Source organism: Rhinatrema bivittatum, chromosome 9 (assembly GCF_901001135.1).
Source record: "Rhinatrema bivittatum chromosome 9, aRhiBiv1.1, whole genome shotgun sequence".
Lineage (NCBI taxonomy): Eukaryota > Metazoa > Chordata > Amphibia > Gymnophiona > Rhinatrematidae > Rhinatrema > Rhinatrema bivittatum.
The window spans coordinates 174,116,906-174,143,672 of NC_042623.1; the positions used below are offsets into that span (position 1 = coordinate 174,116,906).

The 26,767-nt window shown below is 40.6% G+C and overlaps 1 protein-coding gene across 4 annotated transcripts in view; it reads left to right on the forward strand.

Annotated features, from left to right (window-relative positions):
• The first annotated feature begins 5,952 nt into the window (after nucleotides 1–5,952).
• The window catches only part of CCNL1 (cyclin L1), a 44,586-nt gene continuing 23,771 nt past the window's right edge, over nucleotides 5,953–26,767 (forward strand). Inside the window, exons 1-7 of one of the 4 annotated variants that reach the window (XR_003858730.1) lie at nucleotides 5,955–6,407; nucleotides 6,701–6,775; nucleotides 7,526–7,635; nucleotides 22,057–22,177; nucleotides 22,353–22,417; nucleotides 22,654–22,667; nucleotides 24,731–24,830. Coding sequence is in view for 3 of the 4 variants with exons in the window: in XM_029616852.1 (XP_029472712.1) it covers nucleotides 6,036–6,407; nucleotides 6,701–6,775; nucleotides 7,526–7,635; nucleotides 22,057–22,177; nucleotides 22,353–22,417; nucleotides 24,731–24,830 (843 nt within the window). In the remaining variant the exon portion in view is untranslated. Of the gene's footprint in view, nucleotides 6,408–6,700; nucleotides 6,776–7,525; nucleotides 7,636–22,056; nucleotides 22,178–22,352; nucleotides 22,418–22,653; nucleotides 22,668–24,730; nucleotides 24,831–26,767 lie in introns of all 4 variants that reach the window. The other 3 variants (XM_029616852.1, XM_029616851.1, XM_029616850.1) reach the window with 3 other exon arrangements.

The window sequence follows — 26,767 nt, forward strand, 5'->3', positions numbered from 1 at the left end:
AGATGGGTCCTCTATTTCTGCATAACCGGACGTTATTCGATTCCATAGGGAGACAGAATTTGCGTCCTCCACTTCGGGCTTGTCCATCCTGGAAACTTAATGTTGGGGTTATGTGAGGCTCCTTTTGAACCACTCCGGAGAGCGACACTGAAGGACTTGAATCTTAATGTTGTTTTCCTGGTGCCATATGTTCGACTAGGAGGATTTCTGAGTTGTAGGCACTGTCATGTCATGAGCCATTCCTTCAGATTTCGAATTTGGGGGTCTCGTTGAGGACAGTACCTTCTTTTTTTGCCAAAAATGGTTTCGGCGATTCACATGAATCAAGACAGTGGAGCTCCCAGCCTTTCCGACAGTAGATGCGTCCGCTTCACATGTGAGGGAACTCAAATTGTTAGATGTAAGAGGAGTTTTATTGAAGTACCTCAAGGTAACGAATGACTTCAGGAGGTCAGATTACCTTTTTGGTCTGTGGAGCGGTCCCAAGAGGGGTTTTCAGGCTTCTAAGACTACTGTCTCTCGTTGGCTTAAGGAGACTATAGGTTCCACTTAAATTATTCGTGGTCATCCGGTTCCGGAGGGTTTGCATGCTCAATCTACGCATTCTCAAGCGGCCTCCTGGGTGGAGGCTCAGCTCACTTCTCCACAGGAGATTTGCAGAGCAGTGACTTGAAAGTCGCTACATACTTTTGCAAAACACTATCATCTAGATGTGGGAAATACGGTTTCCCCATCTTTTGGTGAAAGTGAGCAGGCCTCTCCAGGTTCCACCCTGAATAGGGAGCTTTGGTACATCCCAGGAGTCTGGACTGATCTGGGTACATACAGGGAAAGAAAAATTGGTTCTTATCTGCTAATTTTCATTCCTTTAGGACCACAGATCAGTCCAGAATCTGCCCATTCTATTGAGTGGGAGAGTCGTCTGCTCATTCAGTTTTTTATAGCAGAGAATATTTTCATATTTTGTGTTTGAAAGTTTGGATGTTTTGGAAATTTGTTGTGATTGGCTTGGGTATAAATACTGAGGAACTGCAGGTAGCACCTATGGTTAAGTAGCAGTGTCAGTAAAACTTTGTCACCATCTGCTGGAAGGGAGGCCGAACCCAGGACTCTGCACTGATCTGTGGTACAACAGGAATGAAAATTAGCAGGTAAGAACCAATTTTCCTTTCTGTACCCTGCCTAGAATTGTAGATAGTTATAAAGGTTTTTTTAATTAATTAATTAATTAATTAATTAAAGGCTCATGGCCCCAAGATCCCAGTAGTAGTGGTTCCAACTGAGCTAGAAGCCCACAGGACAAAACTGCCAGATCAAAATAAGAAAAAACTCTCCTCCAACAGACTCTCCTAGTTCATAGTATTCTATATGTGGTGTGCAGAGTGAGGGTGCACTTTTTCACTTGGCCTTAGGTGCCACATCGCCTGGCTACAGCTCTGGATTTATCTGTCTCATGATCACTTCCTACTCTACACTTTCTCACTATGGAGTTCCCTATCAGAATATGTTTTTCTTGGGGTGCTTTTGTCATCTCTTGTAACGTCCTTAATACAGTGGAGCCTCTTTCATCAATTTTAATTCCTGTTCCAGGTACCTGGCAAAGGTTATTTCTGCAGGAGTGGGTGATGACATTCTTGTAGAGGAGCGGGACATGGCAAGTATCCACAATCCACAGTTCAAGTTCTCCCCGAATCTGCTATAAGGTCAACGCTCTTCCTTTTTGGAAGCTTCTGTTGCAGCTGGATACTAGGTAGAGCAGGTCTCAAGAGTTGGGTTTTTAACAAACTGTAATTCAGCCCAGGGCCGGCGGAAGCACTAGGCGAACTAGGCGATCGCCTAGGGCGCTGAGCATTAGGGGGCGCCGAGCCGCTGACGGCCAATGGCCGCCGGTGGACGTCATCCCAATGGCAGATACACACAGCAAGAAGATCGCAGGGCCGTGGTACAGTCGCGTCTAAACATGCTGGTGCTCCTCCTCCTTCCTGCCCGCGCGGCCCCGGAAGAAAAATGTTGCCGGAGCCGCGCGGGCAGGAAGGAGGAGAAGCAAGGAGGAGGAGGAGCATCAGCCAATGCAGGAACTTCTCCTCCTTCCTGCCCGCGCGGCCCCGGAAGAAAAATGTTGCCGGAGCCGCGCGGGCAGGAAGGAGGAGGAGGAGCATCAGCCAATGCAGGAACTTCTCCTCCTTCCTGCCCGCGCGGCCCCGGAAGAAAAATGTTGCCGGAGCCGCACGGGCAGGAAAGAGGAGGAGCATCAGCCGCGTGCCGGAAGGAGGAGGAGCATCTGCCACGTTCAGAAGAGGATCAGCGCGGCTCGAGAAGACCGGGGCCGCTGCAGAGCCCATCCTGCAGTGGCCCGTGAAGAGGAGGCCCAGAGGTGAGAGAGAGAGACTGAGGGTTTGTACAGTGTGTATGTGTGCGTGTGTGAGATGAGTTGAGAGACTGTGTGTGTGTGTGGGAGTGAAGACCTGAATGTTTGCAGAGACAGCATGGGAGAGCCTTTGTGTGTGTGAGAGACAGCATGTGGTAGTGAGAGCCTGTGCTTGAGCAAGACAGCATGTGGGAGTGAGAGAGAGCCTGTGTGTGTGTGTGAGTCAGCATGTGACAGTGAGAGCCCGTGTGTAGGAATGATTGTATGAGAGAGAGCATGTGACAGTGAGAGCCTGTGTGTAGGAATGATTGTATGAGAGAGAGCATGTGACAGTGAGAACCTGTGCTTGAGCAAGACAGCATGTGGGAGTGAGAGAGAGCCTGTGTGTGTGAGTCAGCATGTGACAGTGAGAGCCTGTGTGTAGGAATGATTGTATGAGAGAGAGCATGTGACAGTGAGAACCTGTGCTTGAGCAAGACAGCATGTGGGAGTGAGAGTTAGACAGCATGTGCAAGAGAGAGACTGTGTATAAATGATTGTATGAGGGACAGCATGTGAGAATGAGTGCCTGACCGTGTGTTTGAGGGAAGCAGACAGATGGAGAGAAAATAAATATGTTATAAAAGGAATTGGCAAAAAAATAAGAAAGGGAAGGTGGAAAAAAAAAAGCCTGTGACCAACCGATTAGAAAACTAAGATCAGACAGCAAATGTAAAAAGAAATAAATTACTTTTTACTGATTGGAACATGTAATCTTTGGGAATGTGCAAGAGTAGCACTTTCTCTATGCGGATCTCACAATGTACGAGATCAGCATAGAGGAACTGGAAGCCCATGGGGCCTGCACAGAGGAGGCAGCAGAATGGGCTTCAGTGCCAATAGCAGCAATCAGCACCTCCGCAATAGCCATACAGCGGCAGTGACAGTGGCAGCAGAAGAATGAGAGAGGCTCTGAGGTTGCTGGCAAAAGAAAGAGAGGGGGTCTCTGCCTTTAGTGTGTGCATGTGTATGAATGGGAGTCTGCCTGGGGGTGTATGTGTGTGAATGCATGGGTGCCTGCCTGAGGGTGTGTCTGTGAATGAGAATGTATGGGTGTCTTCCTGGGGTTTGTATGTGTGAGAATAGGTGCCTGCCTGTTTGTGGTGTATGGGTGTGTGTGAGAATAAATTGGTGCCTGCCTGGGGGTCTGTGTGTGTGAGAATGAATGTGTGCATGCCTGGGGGATGGGGAGGGAGTGGTGTGAAAATGAATGGGAGCCTGCCTGGGGTTCAGTGTGAGAATGACTAGGAGCTTGCCTGTGTGTGTGTGTGTGTGAGAACGAGTGGGAGCTTGCCTGGGAGTGTGTGTTTGTGTGTATGTGAGGGAGCCAGTGAGAGTGAGAGCATGAGTGTGTATGAGAAAATCCAGGGGAGTAAGAGTTTGTGTGGGGGTGTGTGTGGAGGGGGAGAGAGTGCCTTAGAGCCTGAGTGTGTCAGTGTCTGTGAGAGCGAGAGGTTATGGTTGGGTATAAGAGCATGAATGTGTATGTATGTGACAGTGTATGTGTGAGAGAGAATGGACATGTGAGTATGTGTGAGAGAGAGAGGATAACCTCCTAATCCTCGACAATATCAGGGTGACTGGAAATCAAGAGCTCCCATGTATGGACAGCAGGGGCTTTTTAAAATCCTTATTAATTTTAATTATTGTGTGTTATTTGATATATGTACTGTTTTGAAATATTTTATTGGTGTTTGGGAAATTGTAAAAAATGTATATGATTTTAATTAATAGAAATTCTATTTATCAGTAGTTTTAAAATATTTTATTAGTATGGTTTTACTATTATAACTGATGCTTTGTTTCTTGATTTTATTTGTTTTATGAGGAATGGTGGTTCTGTTTTTCCATTATTAATACACAGAGTCTGGCTTCTTGGGGTTTCCATTCCAGTTTTTGTCTAATTTGTGCTCCTTTATTTTGTATTCTTTATTTGGTGAGGGTCTGTCTCTGCTCTGTGTGTGTGACCACGATGAGAGATTCTGCTAGCATGTAGTGTCTGTATAGGGATCTATAGCAATCGGGTTTGTTTTGTTTCCTCAGTAGGTGGTGTATTGGTATTCTAGGACCCAGTGTAATATTTATCCTTGCTTATTCACAGGTAGGGTTATTATTGTTTGAATCCTTGGTGTTATTACTGTTATGTTATGATGGGATTGCAGTATAGATTTTGGGTGTCTCTTTTGCGGTGCTTTATGTTAGTTCACAATGTGTCTGGCAGTGGAAGGTGTTTGTGCTGCTGTTACTGTGAGGTGACACCAGAATTTGAAAATATCTTTTAGTATGATGAGCTGTAAGGGAAACATCCAAGCTCCATTGTTTGGGGGAATTTCAGTGGATGCACAGAGATACAGAACTGGAGGTGCAGGATTTGTATTGACATTCTGTCCCTTCCTATATATTCCAGACTTCATTCTCATAATCATATAGAATTAGTTGAATGAGGCTATCAAATAATTTTATAGTAGTTTTACTAGAAGTGTGAAACTGGCCAGCTTTTTAAAATAATGCAGAGGACCCTTTGGACTTTTTTTAACAACACTTTTTTTTATAACCAATTTTAAAGCAGGATCCATGCTATAGAGGTGGGTGTGATGAAGAAATGTCATTTTGGCTCCCCCCCCCACCCAAAACAAATTCTTCTGTCTAGAGATGCCACTGATTTTCTGTGGCACACAAATGCATTGGCCCCTGGGCGCTGGAGACCCTTGGTGCGCCACTGGGTGCGAGCCATATGGGGCCGCAAGTGGTGGCAAAGAGGAGTGGAGATTTGGCGGGCCGCAAGCAGTGCCCAATCTGCTCGCGACCCAGAAAACCCCAGTCAGCGGGCGTGATTGAGAATGAGGTAGGAGTCGGGGCCGAGACCGGGGGGGTGGCGCAAGGAAGAAGGCTCGCCTAGGGCGCCAAATCCCCTTGCACCGGCCCTGATTCAGCCCTATGTTTAGTTGGTTCCTTCTTTAAGCCAGACAGTAGATCATAGATGGAGGCAAGCAGGGAATTTCCACAAGGTTTGAATACATCAGATCCATTATACTATTCTTCTCATCCTTCATTTACTTATGTGTCAGTTACTCCAGAAATGCCAGGGACTGTTTTGTCTAACTGTAGTTGTTCACATCCCCAACATTTATTTTTCTCCTCTGAGATCCCAGCTCTCAGAGAAGAAGCTAAGAGTACAACACCCCTCCACCCCTGAAATTATGGCTAACTTTAGTGCTATGAATCACGCTAGAGATAGTAATGGGGACATTTCGAGGTCAGCTCAGGTAGCTTGCATATTTTGACAAAGAATTTTTTTAGTAGTACTGGAATTGGACATGATCTAATATGTGCAAATGCTTGGCTGAATTAAAACGCTTTCACATGCTTCCTAAATATCACAGAACTCTTACTAACTAGCTTGGAATGGGGAAATAACCATGTTCTAGTAGGCAGCATTGTAACATACATTACTACAAGTAAATAAATGCTTGGATGGGACCCAAAGCCGCTTTTATTACGCTACATTACGTCATGTACGGCTCACGCGCGCCAACAGCTCGTGCTACCGTTTTTCTCCGGAAAGAAATCTCCGAAGAGGGACTTCTTCGCGTCGTCAGGCTGACCTCGGCGGACGGATACCGCGCTGATGAAATCGAGGGCGGGGCGTCCTCCTGTCCCGCGGGCGGCCTCTGCGTCACAGAGCGGTCGCCGCTCCTTTCATTCTTTTTCTTTCTGCCGCCGCCGAAGCTGCTTGCGGATTATGGCGACCGGTGCTCATCCCGCCGCCGCCGCCTCTTCTTCCTCCGCGGGCCGCGCTGCCGCTGATGGCGGCATCCTCATCGGGGATCGGGTCTACTCGGAAGTCTACCTCACCATCGACAACTCGCTGATCCCGGAGGAGAGGCTCTCGCCCACCCCGTCCATGCAGGACGGCCTGGACTTGCACACGGAGACGGACCTGCGCATCCTGGGCTGCGAGCTAATCCAGTCCGCCGGCATCCTGCTCCGCTTACCGCAGGTGAGGTGGGGGAGGCCGCCGTTGGCATCTTCCGCGCCTCGGGCGGCGGTTTCTGGCCGCGGCCGGTATCGGGCACCTAGATACGCGAGGGGTTTTGTTTGCTTTTTTTTTGTTGTTGTTGTTGTTGTGGGGGAGTTGTAATTTGTACTTTGGGGCCGCGAAACGTTCTATTTGGGGGGGTGGGGGGAGGCTCTGTCTTCTGGGGCCGGGGAGGGACGCTGCGTCGGAAGACGAGAATGGAGGAATCGTTTCACACAAAATGGCGGCTCTGACCTGGCGCTTTCTCTTCGCAGGTGGCCATGGCCACGGGACAAGTGCTGTTCCATCGCTTCTTCTACTCCAAGTCCTTCGTGAAGCACAGCTTTGAGGTGAGTCTGTCTATTTCGCCTTAGTGGGTAGGAGGTGGTTAGGGCTGGGAGCCCGCGCTCTGCCAGGGGAAACTGAGCGGCCATTACGCGGCCTCCGCTGACTGAGCTCTGCCTGGCGCCAAGTAACGCTTTTCCCGGTTAGGCTAGGAAACCGCAATTGAATTTTGGCAGGATTTGAATTACGTAATGGGGTTGCCCACGATTATTTTGGTCAAGGTCACGAGTCCTGTAGTTAGTGTTGGTAATTGAACAAATTAATTACAAAGCTAATTTTAATAGCTTTTAATTTTGTTGAGAGACAGCTTTGATATGTATAATTTTTAGATCACACTTTCATGGCTGCTGAGGATGACTGATACTCTATTCTTTAATATTAAGTAGTTGTAAATTTGTAGATCATCTCTAGTGTGGTGACAGCTTTATATAAACTGATAAGACTTGAAATGCATCGATAGTACTTGAAAGACTTGCTGTTAGTAGCAGCACATCTTTACATGAAAATGGCCTTAACTAATACACTGCATAGGCTTGAGCCTTACAAGCATTAGTGAGTGGATGGTTCCTTTTTTTTAAGGGATACTTCTAAATGTCTGTTTTCATTGGCTGTCTTAAAGACAGGGCATTCAAACACAGCTGCCTGGCTTACGATATTAAATTCAAAATAGTTCATTGCTGGAGAACTTTGCTTGCAGCTTCATCCTAGGTTTGTTTGTAGAAAGTAAATTTTCATGTAAATGACTTCTTTTTCAGATTGTTGCCATGGCTTGTATCAATCTTGCTTCCAAAATTGAAGAAGCACCTCGTCGTATCAGAGATGTAATAAATGTTTTTCACCATTTACGCCAGTTAAGGGGAAAAAGGTAAGAGACTTTATTTTTTAATGTTTCAAAATGTTAATGTAATCCTGTAACAATTCAATAGTAAAAATCCCTTTTTGTGTTGGTCATTGATATGTTAACTGGATGGTGAAGATTGTACAGTTACATTGTATTCTTTTGACCTTCTGTTATGTACAAGAGCAGAAAATACATTGGCTACAAACACATCTCATACTCTGACATAGTGACAAATGAAAGTTTACAGTGTGTTGTCCTGTCTACATTTTGGTTGTCAGTTTGTGAGCCTGTAGTATGAGGATGTCGTTTCATCTTGCAGACTTATTTCTAGTAATCTCTCTTTGTGTGCAAAATTGAGAATGAATATTGCAGAAAATACTGCAGAATTCAAATATTGATTTGATGGTGTTAGTATTTAAAATACTAACTGCTTTTCTACTTCCCTTCCTGGTTGGTATGTGGAAGATCATGAGCACATACCACACTTCTTGGTATGCTGCCATGGTTGTTATTCCCTATTCATCCCTTTACTACTTTCTGAAGTGTTTGAGTGCAAGTTGTCTGCACGGCTGTGTTTTCAAGTAGATTAAATAAAAAAAATCAGAGAGCTTTTTTCAGTTCACTTTTAGCAGTCCAAGTATTTATAATTTCAACCTATATGAAAATACCAGACCTTAAAGGATTGAAGCCAAAACAGTTTCAAGGCAGGAGCGAGGCTTACAGGTATTATCTTCTGGTCAGGTCTATTTTCCGTAAGTGTAATTTTAAAATTCTACTAACTGTAATAAGTTAAAGCTGTTTCTGGGCTTCGATTGAGCAGTCTCTCATCAGTTAATGTAGGTAAAAATGTTGTCTTGACAACTGTACTGATAGATGATATGCATTTAAACATTCTGGAGATTTAAATATTTGATAGTAAATGTGCACCTGGCCTTAAATAACTGGTTTTATTCACTGTCCTATGTGCAGTATATTCCTGTGTCTGGAGGACTTTTTCCTTTATCATGCTGTATATGATGTAATAAATTACTGGATTGAGACCCCCTTTTACAAAGTGAGCAAGAAATTGTGAATTCCATTTCAAATAACTTGGGGAAATGGTTCTGCTGTTGGTGTATATTATGCAAATTTAAGAACAAATTGATTAGCATGGGTATCCTAGTTTTGATTTTTCAAAGATTTTCAAGTAGCCTTTTTAGCTACAGAATTTTTATTTTTGATATAGTGGCAACAGTTTATTTGTAACATGTACCAAATGTCCATTTCTTTAAAAAAAAAAAAAAATAATGGATAAATTATCTAGTTTTAAAACAAATCCTAGTTGGAGGAAATTTTCAAATAGTTGTTTAAGGCAGCCTGATTTCTTTTGTATGGTATGGGATGCTAATTCTGGCATGCTTGGCCTTCTTCATTGGCCAAATATCTTAATTTCCAGTCCTGAACTCACTGCCATCCTCCCAGCATTAGATTTCTTTCAGCTATATGCATCTCCATTACATGAAGGTGCAAGGGACTTTGGATTAGAAGTATTTGTAGTGGTATGGATAGTCATCAATCTTTAAAATGTTTGGCAGACTGTTTGTATGCTCCTAAGAATTGGTTGTCTTGTTCTGGTATATCCAACTTGAACAGATGTAGGTAGGTCCTTTTTCTTCACATTTCAGTGAGATGAACTGGAATTTCTTGCAGTTCTGAGACCTGGATACTTAGCATACTGTTTTGATCAGGAATATTTTTTTCATACCTAGGGAGGGGGTCATGACTAAAGGTTTTCTCTCATTTTTGTGTTATGGGAAATAGTGCCCCAAGTTTGCAAGTAGCATTGTGTATGCAGTGATGCAGATAATGGTGTAACAGTAAGAATGGTTTGGTTTTATAACAGCTTAAAATACATTTTTTTTTTTTTTTTATAACTAGGAGCTATTAATGCTCTGGGTAAATGTAGTTAGAACAGAACTAATCTGTCTTTCTGTTCACATGAGGGAAAATTAAGGAAACATTTTGATCTTTTTCAAAAATCACTTGCTGCCTTTGTAGTCTGCTTCCCACTGCAATTAAACATACAGTTGGGAAAATTAAGACTTCATATGGTGTTGCAGAGCAGTGAAAGAAAGATCAGAACAATGCATGCAACTCTGATACTATGTGAGATTTTCAGGGCTGTTTTCTGAAAAAATATTCCAGTTTTTCCTTTTTAATTTTACTCATATCTCTCTGAGTGATCAGAATGACAATACTCTCCAGATGTGTAATGGAAAAACTCTTAAGGATAACCTTTCAAATGACCACTGATTTGTTTAAAGGTTTTGGTGTGTGAACAGCTGTATAATTACCTAGGAAGCATTACAAAGTGCTGTATTTCATTTTTCAGATCAATAATTCAGCGATGGCTGACTTTGCCATTTCTGATCTGAAATTAAATAAAATGTTTCATGTTTAAAATTGAAACGGCTTGCTATAATCTAAATAAACCATTCAATGAGTTACTTTAAAGTGAAATCAATTCTATAGTTGTGATTATTCAAAATCCTAGAAAATGTTTCTGTATAAATCTTTCTAAACACGTAATAGGAATCTGGCCTAGTTAGTTGGAAAGTCTGTAAAGCATTGTCATGCTTGAAACAGCCTAGCCTTTGTTAAATTCAAAGGCATGCTTATCTGTGTGTTTCTTCTTTGGTAAATGCTTTTCTTCAGTCCAGTATGACTGCTTTTATATGCAGTGTGCTCCTAGTATTTTAAATAACTTGTTCCATAAGAGTGTATACTTATGGATTGAATGGATGAAATGTCATCATGCGTAAAGGCATCTTGTCATTTTCATGAATTGCCCACTTAAGTTATGATTGGAAATTTTCATTGAAGTAATTTGAAATAACTAAGTGGGCTTGAATTTTGTTATAAAAAGTAAGCAGAATATAGATGTTAGCCTTTTCTGTACAGGTATGCAGTGAAACACATTTGTACAGTACGTTATTAACTTTAATTCTTTTTTCCCTTGCAACCGACTATACAGCGACCAGCTACATTTACCAATGCCTGGGTGATGTGGAGTGGTACATAGAGATGAAGCTGTCGTCATGGCAACAGTGAGTGAAGTGTCGAAAATCCCCAAGGAGAAGCCAGTGCTCTGAGAATAGGTCACTGGAATCGGGGACTAACAGGTTGGCCGTTGGTGAACCACTTCGAAGAACTCCTGTATCTTGTTCTAAGCTTTTGTCTTTGCTGTCCAGGTGTTTTCAGTGCATTACCTGCATATATTTTTTTTTCTTTTGAGCTTATCTGTTAACAGGTTAGCTCACAAGAAACAGCTTAGGAAAAAGAATCCCAGTACTGAAGTATGCACAAATACTATGGAAGTTAGGCTATAGTGAGAACCAAAACCAGACTTACATTTATTTATCTTCATGGTTTTAATGAGCCTAATACAAACATTTTGTTATGCCTTAACACATTTATAGTAGAGAACTTGTAGGATAAAGCTAGAACTGATTTCAGCAACATTTTCATATCTTCTGAGTTAGATTAAATAAATTAATTAGCATTAGAACTATTAATTGTCCCAGAGATTTTCCTAGGAAGACTATTTTAGGCATGTCGTAGCTGGGTAAAGATCAGGGTTTTGTGCATTCAAACAATGTATTTCTACAATTCCTCTTTCAATACTGTTTATAACATCATGTGACACAGTTAAGAATTTAGGAACTTTTCTAATTCCATTAAAATGAGGAAATTGAATGGACACAACTGGCTTATTTAACTGGGACATTGCCAGTCAAATGTTTGTTTGAAATTCTGTGACTTGAATATGTTATGGTGACTTAGGATTTGATGTTTACTTACCTTTGAGGGTGATATATATCTACACTGAAAATGTATTTCTAATCTTTTGTCATAAAATTCCCTACATATGTACTCAATGCATCATTTCTAGTTATTTTAGGTAACCTGCTTTAAATTTCACTATATGCAGGCACATTTGTTTACCTAACTTTATTTATTTTTCATCTACTTTATCTGATTCTAAGCATTCAGATTTATTAGCATGAGATGTTTGCCTTTTCAGTTCCCAGTATCCATATGGTTCATTTGTCCCTTTTTGTGTACAAAGCAGTATAAGCAAATCATATTTTATTCTGCTGATCTTCCATAGATTATCATTATACATATTTTTATAATGGTTATAAAAACCTCAGAGGCCTTGTCAACATTTCCAGTATGGAGCTGGAAAGTGCTAATTCAGTAGTTAAATCCATCTGTCCGTCTGCTCAGAAACACAATTTTCCTGCTAGTGGCCTGAACTGGGAGAAAATGTTTTAAGGGAGAGGGAAGTTTGATGTTGAAAATGACCTTGATCTCATGGGTGAGGTCATTTTTAATAAGGCAAAAGAAGAGAAGCAATCTTTATGCATCAGTCTGCATGGTCTCTCTCTTACTGGGCCCAGAGACAAAGGAAGGAGGGACATGCTCAAGAGTTTTGAATTCCTGTCTTAGGATTTTGCCTGAGCCAAAGTCTACTACCCTTATTTCTAGGCCACTCGTCCTAAGTGTTCTTGCAACAGATTACATTGGGATAGGCATTTTCTGGTATCCAATTTTGAGGAAAAGGGATTTCTTGGAGACCAATGAGAATGCAGGAATTTACACAAGGTGCCTGCCAGCTTTTGATTTTGACCATGGAAGAAGCTATGCATGTTTACTGTGAAATACGGAGTTGGGTTTGTGAACTGCCAGCACCATGTCAGTTTAATATGATGAGTGCTTAAGGATGCCTTTTCTAACAAGGTTTGTCCCCTATTTTTATTTAGGAAAAGGTATTTGAAAATAAAGGGACATAGCCCTCAGGTTCTAACTGGGACTATAGCTCATACCAGAGTGGGTAGAGCCTCACTATACTGATACAGTATTGCATCAGTTCACTAGGAATATTAAACTGTTAAATTCACAATGATATACCCTATATATTACAGTTCATTGATTTAGAGCTTGGGTATAGTTTTCAGTGATACACTATTCTTCAACTGATTAAAATGTAGTAGATTAAACTAGTTTAAAGTGCAAAATAGGGAGTAAAAAAGAATAAGGTTACTTTAAATTGCCAATGATTGCAGAAGCTGTATTGAGAAGCACTTTAGATATATATGGCAGGTAGGCAAATAAATGCAAATAATATCATGCTCAAGGGTAAATAGTTTTTATGATACCATATACGTTTTAGAGATGGTTTCCTGTAACAGGGTAGACTGCCAGGAAGGTGTGGAAAACATGAGGGATCTAGCGAAGTTCAAGGAATGGTCAAGGGTCTGGCAGCTAAGATTTAAGGCTAAAAAATGCAGAGTAATGCATTTATTTAGGATGTAAAAACCCAAGGGAGAAGTACAGTTTAGGAGGTGAAATTCTTCCAAGCACAGAAGTCACTTATTTATTTTATTTATTTAGTTCTTTTATATACCGACATTCTTGATGAGGATCAAATCAGATCGGTTTACATGGAACATAGGGAAATAACATTAACATATCCAAGAATAAACGAAAGTTACAATAAAACAGGGGTACTCAAACTGGGGATAAGAGGAGCCAGATGGCAGAAGAATTCGGAACTAAACCATATCAATACAGCAATATTTACAAATGTGGCCAATACAGCAATATTTACAAATGCGGTCCAGGGGGAAGCGATGACTAGAGGGCCTTGGAGTGGGTCTGTAGATGGGGAGGTCCCAGGTTAAGGGAAGGCTTGTTGGAATAGCCAAGTCTTCACTTTTTTTCTGAATGTCAGTAGACGTTCTAATCTAAGGTCAGAGGGCATGGAATTCCAAATGTTCAGTGCCGCTGTCGAGAAGACTCTCTCTGGTGGCAGAGTGGAGTGTGGATTTGGCTGGGAGGGGGTGAAGCGATCCCTTGTAGGCTTCTCTGATCGGTCCTAGGGACGTGTGTAGAGTGAGTGGGTATTGGATATCTATGGGGGTTTGGTTGTGAACTGATTTGTGAATGATGGTGAGACATTTGTGTAAGATTCTGAAGCTTATAGGAAGCCAATGCAGATTTTTTAGGATAGGTGTGATGTGTGGTGGCCTTATCTTAGAGAAGATAAGGCTATCGCGGAAAGATTAAATGACTTCTTTGCTTCAGTGTTTACTGAAGAGGATGTTGGGGGAGGTACCCATACTGAAGAAGGTTTTCATGGGTAATGATTCAGATGGACTGAACCAAATCACGGTGAACCTAGAAAATATGGTAGACCTGATTGACAAATTGAAGAGTAGTAAATCACCTGGACCAGGTGATATACACCCCAGAGTTCTGAAGGAACTAAAAAATGAAATTTCAGATCTATTAGTAAAAAATTTGTAACTTATCATTAAAATCATCTATTGTACCTGAAGACTGGAGGATAGCAAATGTAACCCCAATATTTAAAAAGGGCTCCAGTGGTGATCTGGGAAACTACAGATCGGTTAGCCTGACTTCAGTGCCAGGAAAAATAGTGGAAAGTGTTCTAAACATCAAAATCACAGAACATATAGAAAGACATGGTTTAATGGAACAAAGTCAGCATTGCTTTACCCAAGGCAAGTCTTGCCTCACAAATCTGCTTCACTTTTTTGAAGGAGTTAATAAACATGTGGATAAAGGTGAAACCGGTAGATGTAGTATACTTGAATTTTCAGAAGGCATTTGACAAAGTTCCTCATGAGAGGCTTCTAGGAAAAGTAAAAAGCCATGGGATAGGTGGTGATGTCCTTTCGTGGCTTGCAAACTGGCTAAAAGACAGGAAACAGAGAGTAGGATTAAATGGACAATTTTCTCAGTGGAAGGGAGTGGACAGTGGAGTGCCTCAGGGATCTGTATTGGGACCCTTACTTTTCAATATATTTATAAATGATCTGGAAAGAAATATGACGAGTGAGGTAATCAAATATGCAGATACAAAATTGTTCAGAATAGTTAAATCACAAGCAGGTTGTGATAAATTGCATGAAGACCTTGTGAGACTGGAAAATTGGGCATCAAAATGACAGATGGAATTTAATGTGGATAAGTGCAAGGTGATGCATATAGGGGAAAAATAACCCATGCTACAGTTACACAATGTTAGGTTCCATATTAGGTGCTACCACACAAGAAAGAGAGCTAGGCGACATAGTGGGTAACACATTGAAATCATCGGTTCAGTTTGCTGCGGCAGTCAAAAAAGCAAACAGAATGTTGGGAATTATTAGAAAGGGAATGGTGAATAAAACAGAAAATGTCATAATGCCTCTGTATCGCTCCATGGTGAGACCGCACCTTGAATACGGTGTACAATTCTGGTCGCCACATCTCAAAAAAAGATAATTGCGATAGAGAAGGGCTGCCAAAATAAGGGGAATGGAACAGCTCCCCTATGAGGAAAGATTAAAGAGGTTAGGACTTTTTGGCTTGGAGAAGAGACGGCTGAGGGGGGGATATGATAGAGGTGTTTAAAATCATGAGAGGTCCAGAATGGGTAGATGTGAATCTGTTATTTACTCTTTCGGATAATAGACTAGGGGGCACTCCATGAAGTTAGCATGTGGCACATTTAAAACTAATTGGAGAAAGTTCTTTTTCACTCAACACACAATTAAACCTTGGAATTTGTTGCCAGAGGATGTGGTTAGTGCAGTTAGTATAGCTGTGTTTAAAAAAGGATTGGATAAGTTCTTGGAGGCGAAGTCAATTACCTGCTATTAATTAAGTTGACTTAGAAAATAGCCACTGCTATTACTAGCAATGGTAACATGGAATAGACTTAGTTTTTGGGTACCTGCCAGGTTCTTATGGCCTGGATTGGCCACTGTTGGAAACAGGATGCTGGGCTTGATGGACCCTTGGTCTGACCCAGTACGGCATGTTCTTATGGGATCTGAGGGTGATCTTATCTGATCTTAAGATGGATAAAGTGATGGCAAAAGCCATAAAGATGCTTGGCTGTACAGCAGAAAAAGGGAGGTGATATTGTTCCTGAATAGTTCCCGGGTGAGACCTCACTTGGAATACTGTGTACAATTCTAGAGACTGTATCTTCAAAAGGATATAAACAGGATGGAGTTGGCCCAGAGAATGACTACTGAAGTGGTCAGTGGGCTTCGTTCTAAAGCATATTGGGATAGACTTAAAGATCTAAACATGTATACTCTAGATGAAAGGTGAGATAGGGGAGAGGTGATGGTAAGGAAATATTAAAAAATCTCAAAGGTTTTCATGCACAAGAGGCAAGCTTTTTTTCAAAGGAAAGGAAGCTCTAAAATGAGGGTAATGGGATGATGGTGAAAGGTACCAGACTCGGGAGTAATTTTAGTAAATATTTCTTTACAGAGAGGGTGGTGAATACATGGAACAGTCTCCCAGCAGAGGTGTTGGAGGCAATAGTATTTGAATAAAAGAAAACATGGGATCTCTAAGGAAGGGATGTGAATTATAAAGCTAAATTAATTGGGCAAATGGTTAAATAAGATGGGCCACACAAGGTTGTGTGGGGTTTTTTTTAATTTTTTTTCTGTAGTCATGTTTTTGTTTCTGTGGGATGTAGTACAACTAAAATAATCATATCAGGTTGAACCTACTTTAATGGCTGAATAGCAGAACAAGTTCGCTGTATGTACCCAGATCAGTCCAGACTGCTGGTTTTGCCTCCCAGCAGATGGATACAGAGAGAAACTTGAAGAGCACACCCTCTTAATCTGGGGTGCCACCTGCGTCTCTTCAATATTTCTCTGTCTCCAGCAGATGGAGATGGTGCAGAATCTGCGGTCCTGAACTGATATTGAAGTTCAACAAAAAAAGAAAAAGCCAGTCTAAAATCACTTGAATAGCAGATCAAGCAGGACAACAAGTGGTGCTGATCTTCCCAGGGGCTGAATAGCAGAACAATTTCTGTGCTACCAATCTGGCACATTTTAAAAGCACTAAATTTACTATGAGAAGGTGGGGGAACTGACCCCAGATTTCCTACATCAGAGAAGGTAATTAGCCAGAAACCAAACAAAGTTCTCCAAGATCTACAGTATTTCTCAATGAGGATCTTTCATAGCAGTTAAAAGTCATGTCTGAAACTTAATAACTGAGCGATGCAAGACTCACTTGTCAAATTCCCCAATACCTCCCCCCCCCCCCCCCCCCCCCCCATTCCTTTAACCCTCCACAAATTATCAAACAACTTTATTTTTGGTATAATAAAGGCCGCAGTTTATTATCAAGACCCGAGCCCATTAATTTGAATAGAATCCAACAGTTCCCCCCCCCCCCCCCCCCCCCCCCCCCCATTCATGCAACATTTCAACTGTGCCCCCCACCTCTTCCAGTGGTAGAGCTCCCTCGTATATTGCCTCCGAGCATCGGCCCCCCTCTTGCTCATTGGCAATCTCGTGCAGCAGCCCCCCCTCTTTCAACTTTTTAACAATACAATAAAATTACAACATTTTGGGCTCTGGTTTACCGCCAACTGCGACAAATAGAAAAACACTTCAGCAGAACATACAATATCTCTCTGTCACTGGGCGGGCGGGTGGGAAAGCCTCGACCTGCCGTCTCAGCCGTTCCTCACCGACTGAGCGCGAAACCCCCCTTTCTTTCCTCTTCTTATCCCCTTTAACCAATCCCTGCCTTCCGTTTAAATTTCTCTCCCCCTATTGGTTGTACCTCCTCCCTACCCCCCTCTTTCCTACCTATCTTCCTTAACAGCACTTTCCCTTCACTCGCTTGTCTCCAGTTATATTCGCAGGGCAAGACAAGCTCGCCCTGCTTCAACCTAGCTTAGTATAGGATGTGCCATGCTGGTTGTTCATCGTGCACAGCATCCTGTCTGACAGTGGCCAGTCCAGGTTACAAGTACACAGCAGGTCCCAAAAAGTAATCTTATTTCTTTTTACTCCCAGAATAGTGATGGCTTTCCCTGTTCTATATGGCTAATGTTTTATGGACTTTTGCTCCAGGAACTTGTCCAAACCTCTTAAACCAGACAGCTAGTTGCCTTGACTACGTCCAGTGGCATCATATTCCGCAGTTTAAAAAATATACAATTTATACAATTAGATTTAAATTGGCTAGCAGTTAATTTCATATTATGTCCCCCTGTTTTACCATTATTTGTGAAGGTAAACTTTAATGTAAGTCCAGCATGGACTGAGTATTGCATGGATAGCATCAGTGCAAGCATCCCCACCCTGCCTGGCCAGTATGCCTCAACTGTGCTTTGGGTAAGGTAACTGTCTCCATGCCCATCCATGGTACCTCTCCCAAGATGTGGCTCTTATTACCAGTGTGTGATGATGGCAATGCGGGCACCAATTTACCAGGTCTAAGCCCACCAACTTATTTCATATAAGCCACTATTTTAAATGTTTTCCAAACAGATTTGTACTGGTGGTTTTAGAGGCATTTGAGTTTTCTTGACTCAGTAAAGTTTAGGTTCTCCCTAGGATGTATAATCCTAAATGATAGTGCTGTACACCCTTTGATTAAATACATTTTTAATATGTACCATGTCACTGAAATTTTGAGGCTTATAGCTGCTTCTACCCTTGTTTGCTCTCTCTACTCCCTGCAGAGATCATTGGAGCTGCTCATGGTGCATGCTGTTCACTGAGACTACAACTTGAAACTCTTCTGGGGGGAAAAAAGGTCATTTGGCATGTGCCATGTTGCAAATTTCAGAGAAAATACCATGCTAATTAAGCAGCTGCTCTCAGTTTTCAGTGGTGTACAATGCTGTGTATATGAACATTCATTGCCCTCTGGGAGAACTTTGATGCCTTTGAGTTAGTGAGGTGTTTTGTTGGGGGGAGTGGGGGGGCGTAACCTTAGAGTTTCAGGAGAGGTGCCAGTTGACAAGCCCTGGAAACAGTATTCTGTTTAACCATATAATAGCTGGCAAGGCAGGTTTCCCACCTGTAGGGGTGAGAAGGTAATTAGATGCCTGTTCAGTCTTTGGTGCCTTTGCGGAGACCTCCGTATCGTGATGGTAGGTGATAAATGGACAACTGACAGGTTTTTTTAACATAGACCTCCAAACTGTCAAGATGCTGTTTCTGACAGAGCCATATTTCATCCAGTCACCTCAGGTAAAAAGTTTGGGGGGGTGGGGGTCAATGAAATTGAATCTATTTAAGTGCAAAATGAAGGAAGTAGCCTGATTAAGGTCCTGGGGGAACATGCTTTTATATGCTTAAGATCCAAGAAGAAATATATTTAGAACTTAGAAATCAAATCAGTCAAAGATGCAGGGAATATTTTTTTCAATTTCTTTATTTTTATTTTTGTTTCCATTTTTATTTGGATTTTAGGCACCAGATGCCACATTTTAGGTGACTAGGCTTCTAGGATTTTCTCAACCCTGTGAATACATTATTATAAACTAGTGTGGAGAAAAAAAAGCTATGGTGCCAGCAGATGTTTAAATACGTTTTTGCTTGGCCTGCTCTACAAACCAAGCAGAATGGAAAAGCAAATTCTAAAAGCTTTACATTTGTATTTGGGCTGCAAAATAAATTTTGATTGTATTATTGAGTAGGAAAGATAGTTGTCTATACATATGGAGCTGGCAGAAATGCATCTGTTTTGTATATTGCTGTCTTTTTTTTTTTCCCCCGGCATCTTACATTAGGTTAAAAAGATTAGACCATCTGGATCCCTTAAGCGCACAAGTTGTGCTTAATCTTTTTTTTGCTGTCTAAACATTTAGTTGGTCAGGCAATTTATGGAAAGCAAATGGAACAAAATAATCTGATTATTTTTCAAATGTAAAAAGGACTATGTTGTAGTAGTCCACTGAAATTTTCCCACAAAGATGCCTTGTTAATTCGTTTCACTGTCTAAGCTTAGAAAAGTCTACTGGAAATTACTTCATCTGATACACATCATATTAAGAAAAGGAAATGTTTGTAACACACTTCCTTCCTGAGTAGGTTCACTGCAAGCATACATTTTGATTTACAAAGCTCTGCAAATAAAACAAAAAAAACCAGTTAAATCTTGCTAAGTATATCTGCAGAATTTGCTTGACAAAATAAAAATTAAGTTAAATCATTTCTTTAAAACATACTTCATAGTACATGCAATGATCCTCATACTCTTAAGTACTAACCTTTCTGACTTCAAGCTCTGTAAAGGTTTCCAAAGATGTGTGGCCTTGCAAGATTCAATGTGATCCAAGTCCCAGAGAGAGAATCAGTACACATTATAGCAGTATTTAACTTGTTAGAAGGGATCCATTTACTATGAAACTGAAGAAGAACAAAGGTGGTAAAAATGTATTGAAAAACAAATATAGAATGATCTGATTAAGAGACCAAAAAGCTGCTGTTTTTGAAGGTTTGAAGTTTAGTATTGCAACTGTGTACATACGTTTGTATTTGAAACGCTCTTTTTGGAATTGTGCGTATTAGTTTTAAATTCCTTTACATGTAGATTTAATGAATAAAAATAGCAAACTAGTAGAGTGGATTATTTAGTCCTAATCTGTTCTTCCACTTAGAATAGGTAATTATCAAGGGAAACTTAACTTAAAAAAACAAAAACCTTGATTACGTAATTTCAAATTGTTTGCGATCTTCTTGCATATAGTCAGTATACCGAAGGTATGTTGGGCTTCATTTTAGCCTTAAAAAAAAAATCCTGTAAAATTAATGGAATAGTTCTGCATTTGAAAGACTTAACAATTTTTGTAACATTTTCATTCACTTATATAGGGCAGCAGCAGCAGGTATGTAACAACCTGTTAATATGCACATTTTTATCTTGCTCCCTAGCCGTTAACTGTCAGAAAATTATCATTTTTCAAAGCAAATGTTTAACTAGCAGTCTTGCTTTGAATGCAGTTCAGAAAGTTACGGATGATTAGTAACTTCAGTTTTATTCCTGTAGGAGCATACATGCATAACTTGTTATAACCTTAATGCATAAATTTAGTAAATATTAGCATGCTTTTTGTAGACACTGCTTCCACAATTTATAATACTTCAATTAATTGTTTGTTTTAAGTTGATTCAGCTGATATCTAACAGCTGGAACATGCCTACACACCTGAGTCAGAAAATTACATCTCTGAATGTAGAAGAATTAATGACACTTGCTTTTTGCTTTAGCTGTGCAGTTCTTATCTTGTGCATCTGAATATGATGCTGTCCACCTTCTACTTATATTCTTCGCCAGTGTAATTTGAACTCTTGCAAACATTGAAATGACTTGTAAAAGCCAAAGTATGATGGTCACTTTTGTGTTTGAAAGTAAATGTGAACATTTTATTGATCAAATTGTTTGTTTTAAAGTAAATACTGCAGATATACAGCAAGTTTCTGGTTAACTGTATACATTTTATTCATTGCACGATATGCTTTGTCAGCTAGCATTGAATTCTTTCATAGATTTTGTTTTATAGCTAGATTACTTTGTACATACTGTGCTTGACCAACAATTGTGTAAAGCTCTGAAAAGATTCTAGATTAGTTTGGATTTCTATATAAAAGGTGTCTACTACATTTTGATATCCCCCACCTCCATGCACATAGTCCAAAACAATTTTATCTTTCAAGTTAAACCAATTTTTTTTTTTAACTTAGTTGCTTCCAGGTAGGACATCTGATGTGTGACTCAATTCCACTTTTTCATATGATCATTTGACAGGCTCTCTTGATAGTTATTTGAAATATTTCTAATCTCAGTAATGTGCTTTTCAAGGATGCCTGTGCTGATTTGACCAGTAGGAGAAAACTTTACTCACAGGATTAGAAAATGTGTTTTTTTTGTTTCAAGTGCTTTTCTGTGCTGATATGAAAGCAGTAACTGTAGTTCTTGAATATCACTCTTGCTGTTCCAGTCTGCTGGGCAGCTTTGCTGCCAAATACCTAAAGACTAGTAAAACAAAAATCTTGGTTATAGATAGGCTATGACCCTCTTAAAAGGAATTTTAATAGAGAAATAAGTATATATGATCTATACAGTGGTGGTATACAATTGTATATTGCAGCAGGATGCAGACTTTTCAGCAGTATTAGGGAGAATGTTTGCAGATCTATAGAATGTTTGAATTCTTGAGGTAGTGAATTTTGAGCACTTTCTGTAGTCTTTTTCCAAAAGAATGTAGTAAGCATATGAAATATAAATGTCACAGCAGCTCTTAAAAATAAACTGCCCTTTTTTTTTATTAGGCTGCAATCATTGTGAGATGCAGGCCTTCTGAAGTAACTTTAAAATAGCTGATAGCCTCATTCAGAGGATAAGTTGAGTATTGCTGGTCTAATTGTGATAAAATGTATAGCAGACGGAGGCTGAAACTGAACTTGGACAGCACAAGATTAATGCTTAAACTTGTTTGCAGGAGTTGAAAATTTAGTTTCTGTTGCCGTTTAGTTGGTTGGAAGGGAAAACTGATGCGGATATGGGTATTGGATATGCAAAGCAGTTCTGATTTTGTCTCCTACAAACTAGGACGCCAAGCCCCCTGATACTTGATCAGAACTACATAAACACCAAAAACCAAGTAATCAAAGCTGAAAGGAGAATACTGAAAGAGTTGGGATTTTGTGTTCATGTAAAGCATCCCCACAAGGTGAGTTGAAAGTTGTGAAATACTTTAAATCTATCTCTTGAGTAACATAGAATATGCATAACGTTTTAAAGTTTACATACCACCTTCCTGGTCCAATTTGGAATATTGATCCTGCTTTTGAAGGGGAAAAGGCTGAAACCCTGTGTGGTGATGATTTATTTTGTTTCATCCACAGATAATAGTTATGTATCTTCAAGTATTAGAGTGTGAACGTAATCAAACCCTCGTTCAGACAGCCTGGTAAGTTAATCTTTACTTTCTCTTTTGTAGCCAGGAAAATAGTAGCAGAAATAATGTAGTTTGATGTGCTCCAGACAAAGCAATAACCTCATTGCTGTATAAAATTAAAGTTCCAGCTTTCTGGGACTTGCATTGATTACTTGTTTCTGCATACTGTTTTCATGGTTTATCTAATCAGTTTCAGTGGAGAACTCAGTTTAACTTTGTTCTTTTTTTTTTCTACTCTTTAATTAAAGGGTAGTCCATGATGGTAAGTCATAGAACTCTGCCATCTGCACCACAGCCTCAGGATGGCCCGATTGGCTGCCCTTCTCTCCAGCCAATCCAGTGCAAGCTCTCATCCGAGATTCACTGAAGTGGTCGGTCCATATCCATCTGGCAGCATCTTCTAGTACTCTCGGGGTGTCAAAAGGATTTGTATATTTGCTTCTAGAAATAACTGTTCAACATACATATGTAATAAATGTATACCTGTTTAGTGGTAATATTTAAGATACTTTTGAGTAACATACTTTATACATTTTACTGTATACTCTGCAATCAACCTAAATATAATTTTATTTTCTAAATTTTGGTTGTAGACTTGAAATGTATGTAGCATATACACCACTTCTTTCAGTGGATAGGCATTTATAATATAACCCAACAGTTAAGAATGAATCTCTGCCTACAACATAGCAAATTTACTTCTCCCTTAATCTTGCAAAGGTATGCTCACAAATCACAACACCTTGAAAAAATATTCACCATGTAATTAGTATTGGTTCTAATCAGTCCATAGTTATGTTTTAAGTGACTACAAGGGAAATTTTACATTCTAGTTGATTTTGTGATACAATCTATTTCAGTACGAAGGCAGTCAATGATTGATACTTGGTAATCATTCAAAAACAAGTTTTTCAGTCTGGGTATTAGCTTTTTTTTTCTAGTCAATGATTAGAACAAGGGTGAACACTTTTTTTTTTTTATTTTTTTTTATTGTGAATAAAGAAGTTAGTCCCTCTATTTTTTTTTTTTTTTTATTCAGTTAAAATGTATATTAGAATAGTTTCATAAAAGTTTCAATATAAATGTCAAGGCAATGAGTAGGAGGAGAAGCAGTCCTGCATTTATATAGGACTATCATACATAGTTTAGATATGCAGAAAGGCATTGTAAAATTTTGATTCGTTCATAGATTTCACTGTACAATTTTGGGTTAGTTTTGACAGCATGCAAATATTCAAAGATGAATAACCAGTGTTAAGCTTTTAGATGTTGTAAAACTCGATATTGGGATTTAAACCATTGTCAGAACTTGTATCTGGTATTTGGAACCTATGTGCTTTTCCCTTAAGCTGAGAAAGCTAGTGCATGTTTTCTGGTAGAACATTGTGTGCCAGCAGATCAGGGAGCTTGGATTTAGAGACAAATCTCAGATGCATTGACTGGGCTGAATTAGACTTTTGGCAGTCTTAGGCAGGACTGCAGAGGAAGGGTGGGAGTACCATGTTGGCCCCAGCACATGGTCCTAAAGCAAATAGGAGTAGGCTCTTCAGTCTAGGTGCGTAGTACCGTCAGAATTGGCCCAGGTCCTTTTATGCTGATATTACTATGTTATGTTTATTATATTACCTATTCCTAAGTCTGGGCCTGATCATGGACATTTTTTCAGTTTGTCCTTTTAACTTACTATGCATTCATTTAAAAGAAATGATACCAACCCAACCCTGTTCTGTTGAGATTTTCAGTTCTCTTAGCAAATAGTAACTCTAATCCTTTACTGACTTAAGTTCTAGTTGAAATGCGCTGAGAATTTGAGTTGCAATTCTTATGAATTCCTACTTGGCACAATATTACCGTTCTAAAATATGTAATTTTATCTTAATGCTTTCAGTAAATTGGATGCAACTTCCTATAATAAAGTAGGAAAAAACTTTAATCCTAATACTGAATATTTTCAATTCATGCTCAGTCTAAAACAATAGATCCTATTGATTAAAAAAAAAAATCTAGTACTGTAGCAGAAAATAAGTGCATAGATGCAAATGTGCAACTGAAAGAAGTGGTTTTTATTATTTAGATATTTACAGTGGTGCATCTTTTCCTTTAATTGTTAATTACAGAAGAGAACAGCAAAAGGGCCAAGATAGCTCAGTTTCAATTCTAAAATGTGCAAAAGTTGACTATTTAGACTAGAGTAAATGAGACTTTATTTTAAAGAGAAGGAAAAAAAAATAAAGTAGATTGAGTCTCCAATTTTTATTTATTTTTTTAGTATACAGAATCTTTTGTGCCAGAATGATGGCCTATAATTTTATTTTTTCCCCTCAGGAATTACATGAATGACAGCCTTCGAACTAATGTGTTTGTGCGATTTCAGGCAGAAACCATAGCTTGTGCTTGTATTTATCTTGCAGCCAGAGCTCTTCAGGTAAATGCTATACCATGGACTTCATTATAATAATGACTGTTTTCCCCCAAAATTATAGAATACAGTGATTGAAATAGTGCATTCTGATGTTACTGCAGTGCTGTTTTCTCTGGGGTGCTTTTTACAGTTGGAATTCGAGGGAATAGGTTAATCTAGCTGTGATCACATCTATTCTAAAAGGCAGAACTTCTGCAACAAAAGCACTTTTTGATACTTCAGGAATTTGTGACCCTTTTATACAGTCCTGTTTACCTAGAGCAAGCTCTTTTATTTAATAGCACTATTGAAGAGTGATCTTGCTGTACATGGCTCTCTCCATGTGACCCATCTTACCTGGCCTGTTGCTATTGCATAGAATTCTGAAAATGAATAATTTAGTTTGATTGCATATAAAATAGCATAATAGGATTAAGTGCTACTAAGTGAAACCCATCGCCATTGAGCAAATTTCTAGTCTCTGTGGGCTAAATGTCATTTCCTGTTCGTACCCTGGATTAGTCCAGATGAGTGGGTTTATGCATCCCTACCAGCAGATGGAGGCAGGGAACAAAACTTTGAGGCACTGCTACATAACAGTGCCAGCTGCAGTCCCTCTCGGTATTTCTCTGCCTCCAGCAAATGGTAGAGGAGCAAACCTGCAGTCTGGAATTTTCAAAAAGGAAAAGAAAGATTTGAGAGAAGATTTTGGCTTCCCAAGGTGTTAGGTTTCTTTGTAGGCCATCCCTTGGGTAGAGCAGGTCAAGCAGGGGGATTGGTGATCCCTGGGGTAGCTTGATCCTTGTCTTCAGGGGGGTGATAGCTAGTGGTTCCCGTTCCCTCATCCCCTCTGGGCTCAGCCTTGGCCAGAAGCAGGGAAGTATTTAAATTTTCTTTCCCTTCTGTGTATTCCTCTTTTAAGTAAGTAAGTGAGTTAAAAAAAAAAAAGGGGGTAGACCCAGGAACATAAGGAGATGGAGAGGTTCATAGTCTGTACTCCACAGACTGAGTTCAGTTTTCACTGCCAGGAGGCAGCTCTAGGTGAGCGGGGCCAAATTGCCGTGTGTTTTGGGGTCTGTTCCTTGTTCAGCACCGGACAGCGCTGCTTGCAGTGCTTGCTGGCAGGGTTTATTTTTAGGCCTGTTTTTTTTTTTTTTTTTTTTTGGTCCGCATGGCACTTCCCAGTGTTGCGTGGGAAAGTTTGCCGTGGCTCTAGGCACTCTCGCCTCGATTCGACTGCGTTTTGCAGGGAATGTGTCTCCAGAGGGGTGGGGACCTCCGCAGGCGCCCCAGGAGATGGCGAGAGCCCGTGTTTGTCGGGGCAGGTTTTGGAGGCCCTGGGGGCTAAGGAACCGACGGCCATTTTATGCACACATGCTGAGAGCCAGGCTGCTGCGTCAGGGCTTTGGGACTCCCCTCCCACGCTTTTTCCTGCGGAACAAGACCCTGCTGGTGGCAGGGCGGGGCAACAGGTGTAGGGGAACACGGATCTGGATCCCCCTTCTTTAGATCCGGAAAGTTTCCTTCCGGATTTTGTCCTTTTGATGCATAAGGCCTATTTGGCCAGGAAGGTTGCTGGGACCAAGAGGTCTTTGCCTAGGAAGTCCCAGATGGCACAAAAGCCTAGGCAGGTGGAGTCTGGAGGGTTCTTGAGGCTTTTGGGTGTCCGAGGTCCCTGGTGTAGGAAGACAAATCTGAAACGGATGATCTGGATCAGGGGCAGGAAGGTCTGATGGAACTGGGCAGGGACCCTTCTGGTACATTGCTGGATTCATTACAAGATCCAGGTCAGGATCCTATTTATGCCGTAGGGGATCCTATGCAGGATCTGGATGAGATTCCAGCTGCAGATAGGGATGATCCTTGGGTGGTCCGTTTGTTCCGCAGGGATGAGTTGGGGCCGCTGATTCCTCAGATTCTGGAAGAGCTGGGGATTAAGGTCGCTCAGGAGGAGTTGGACA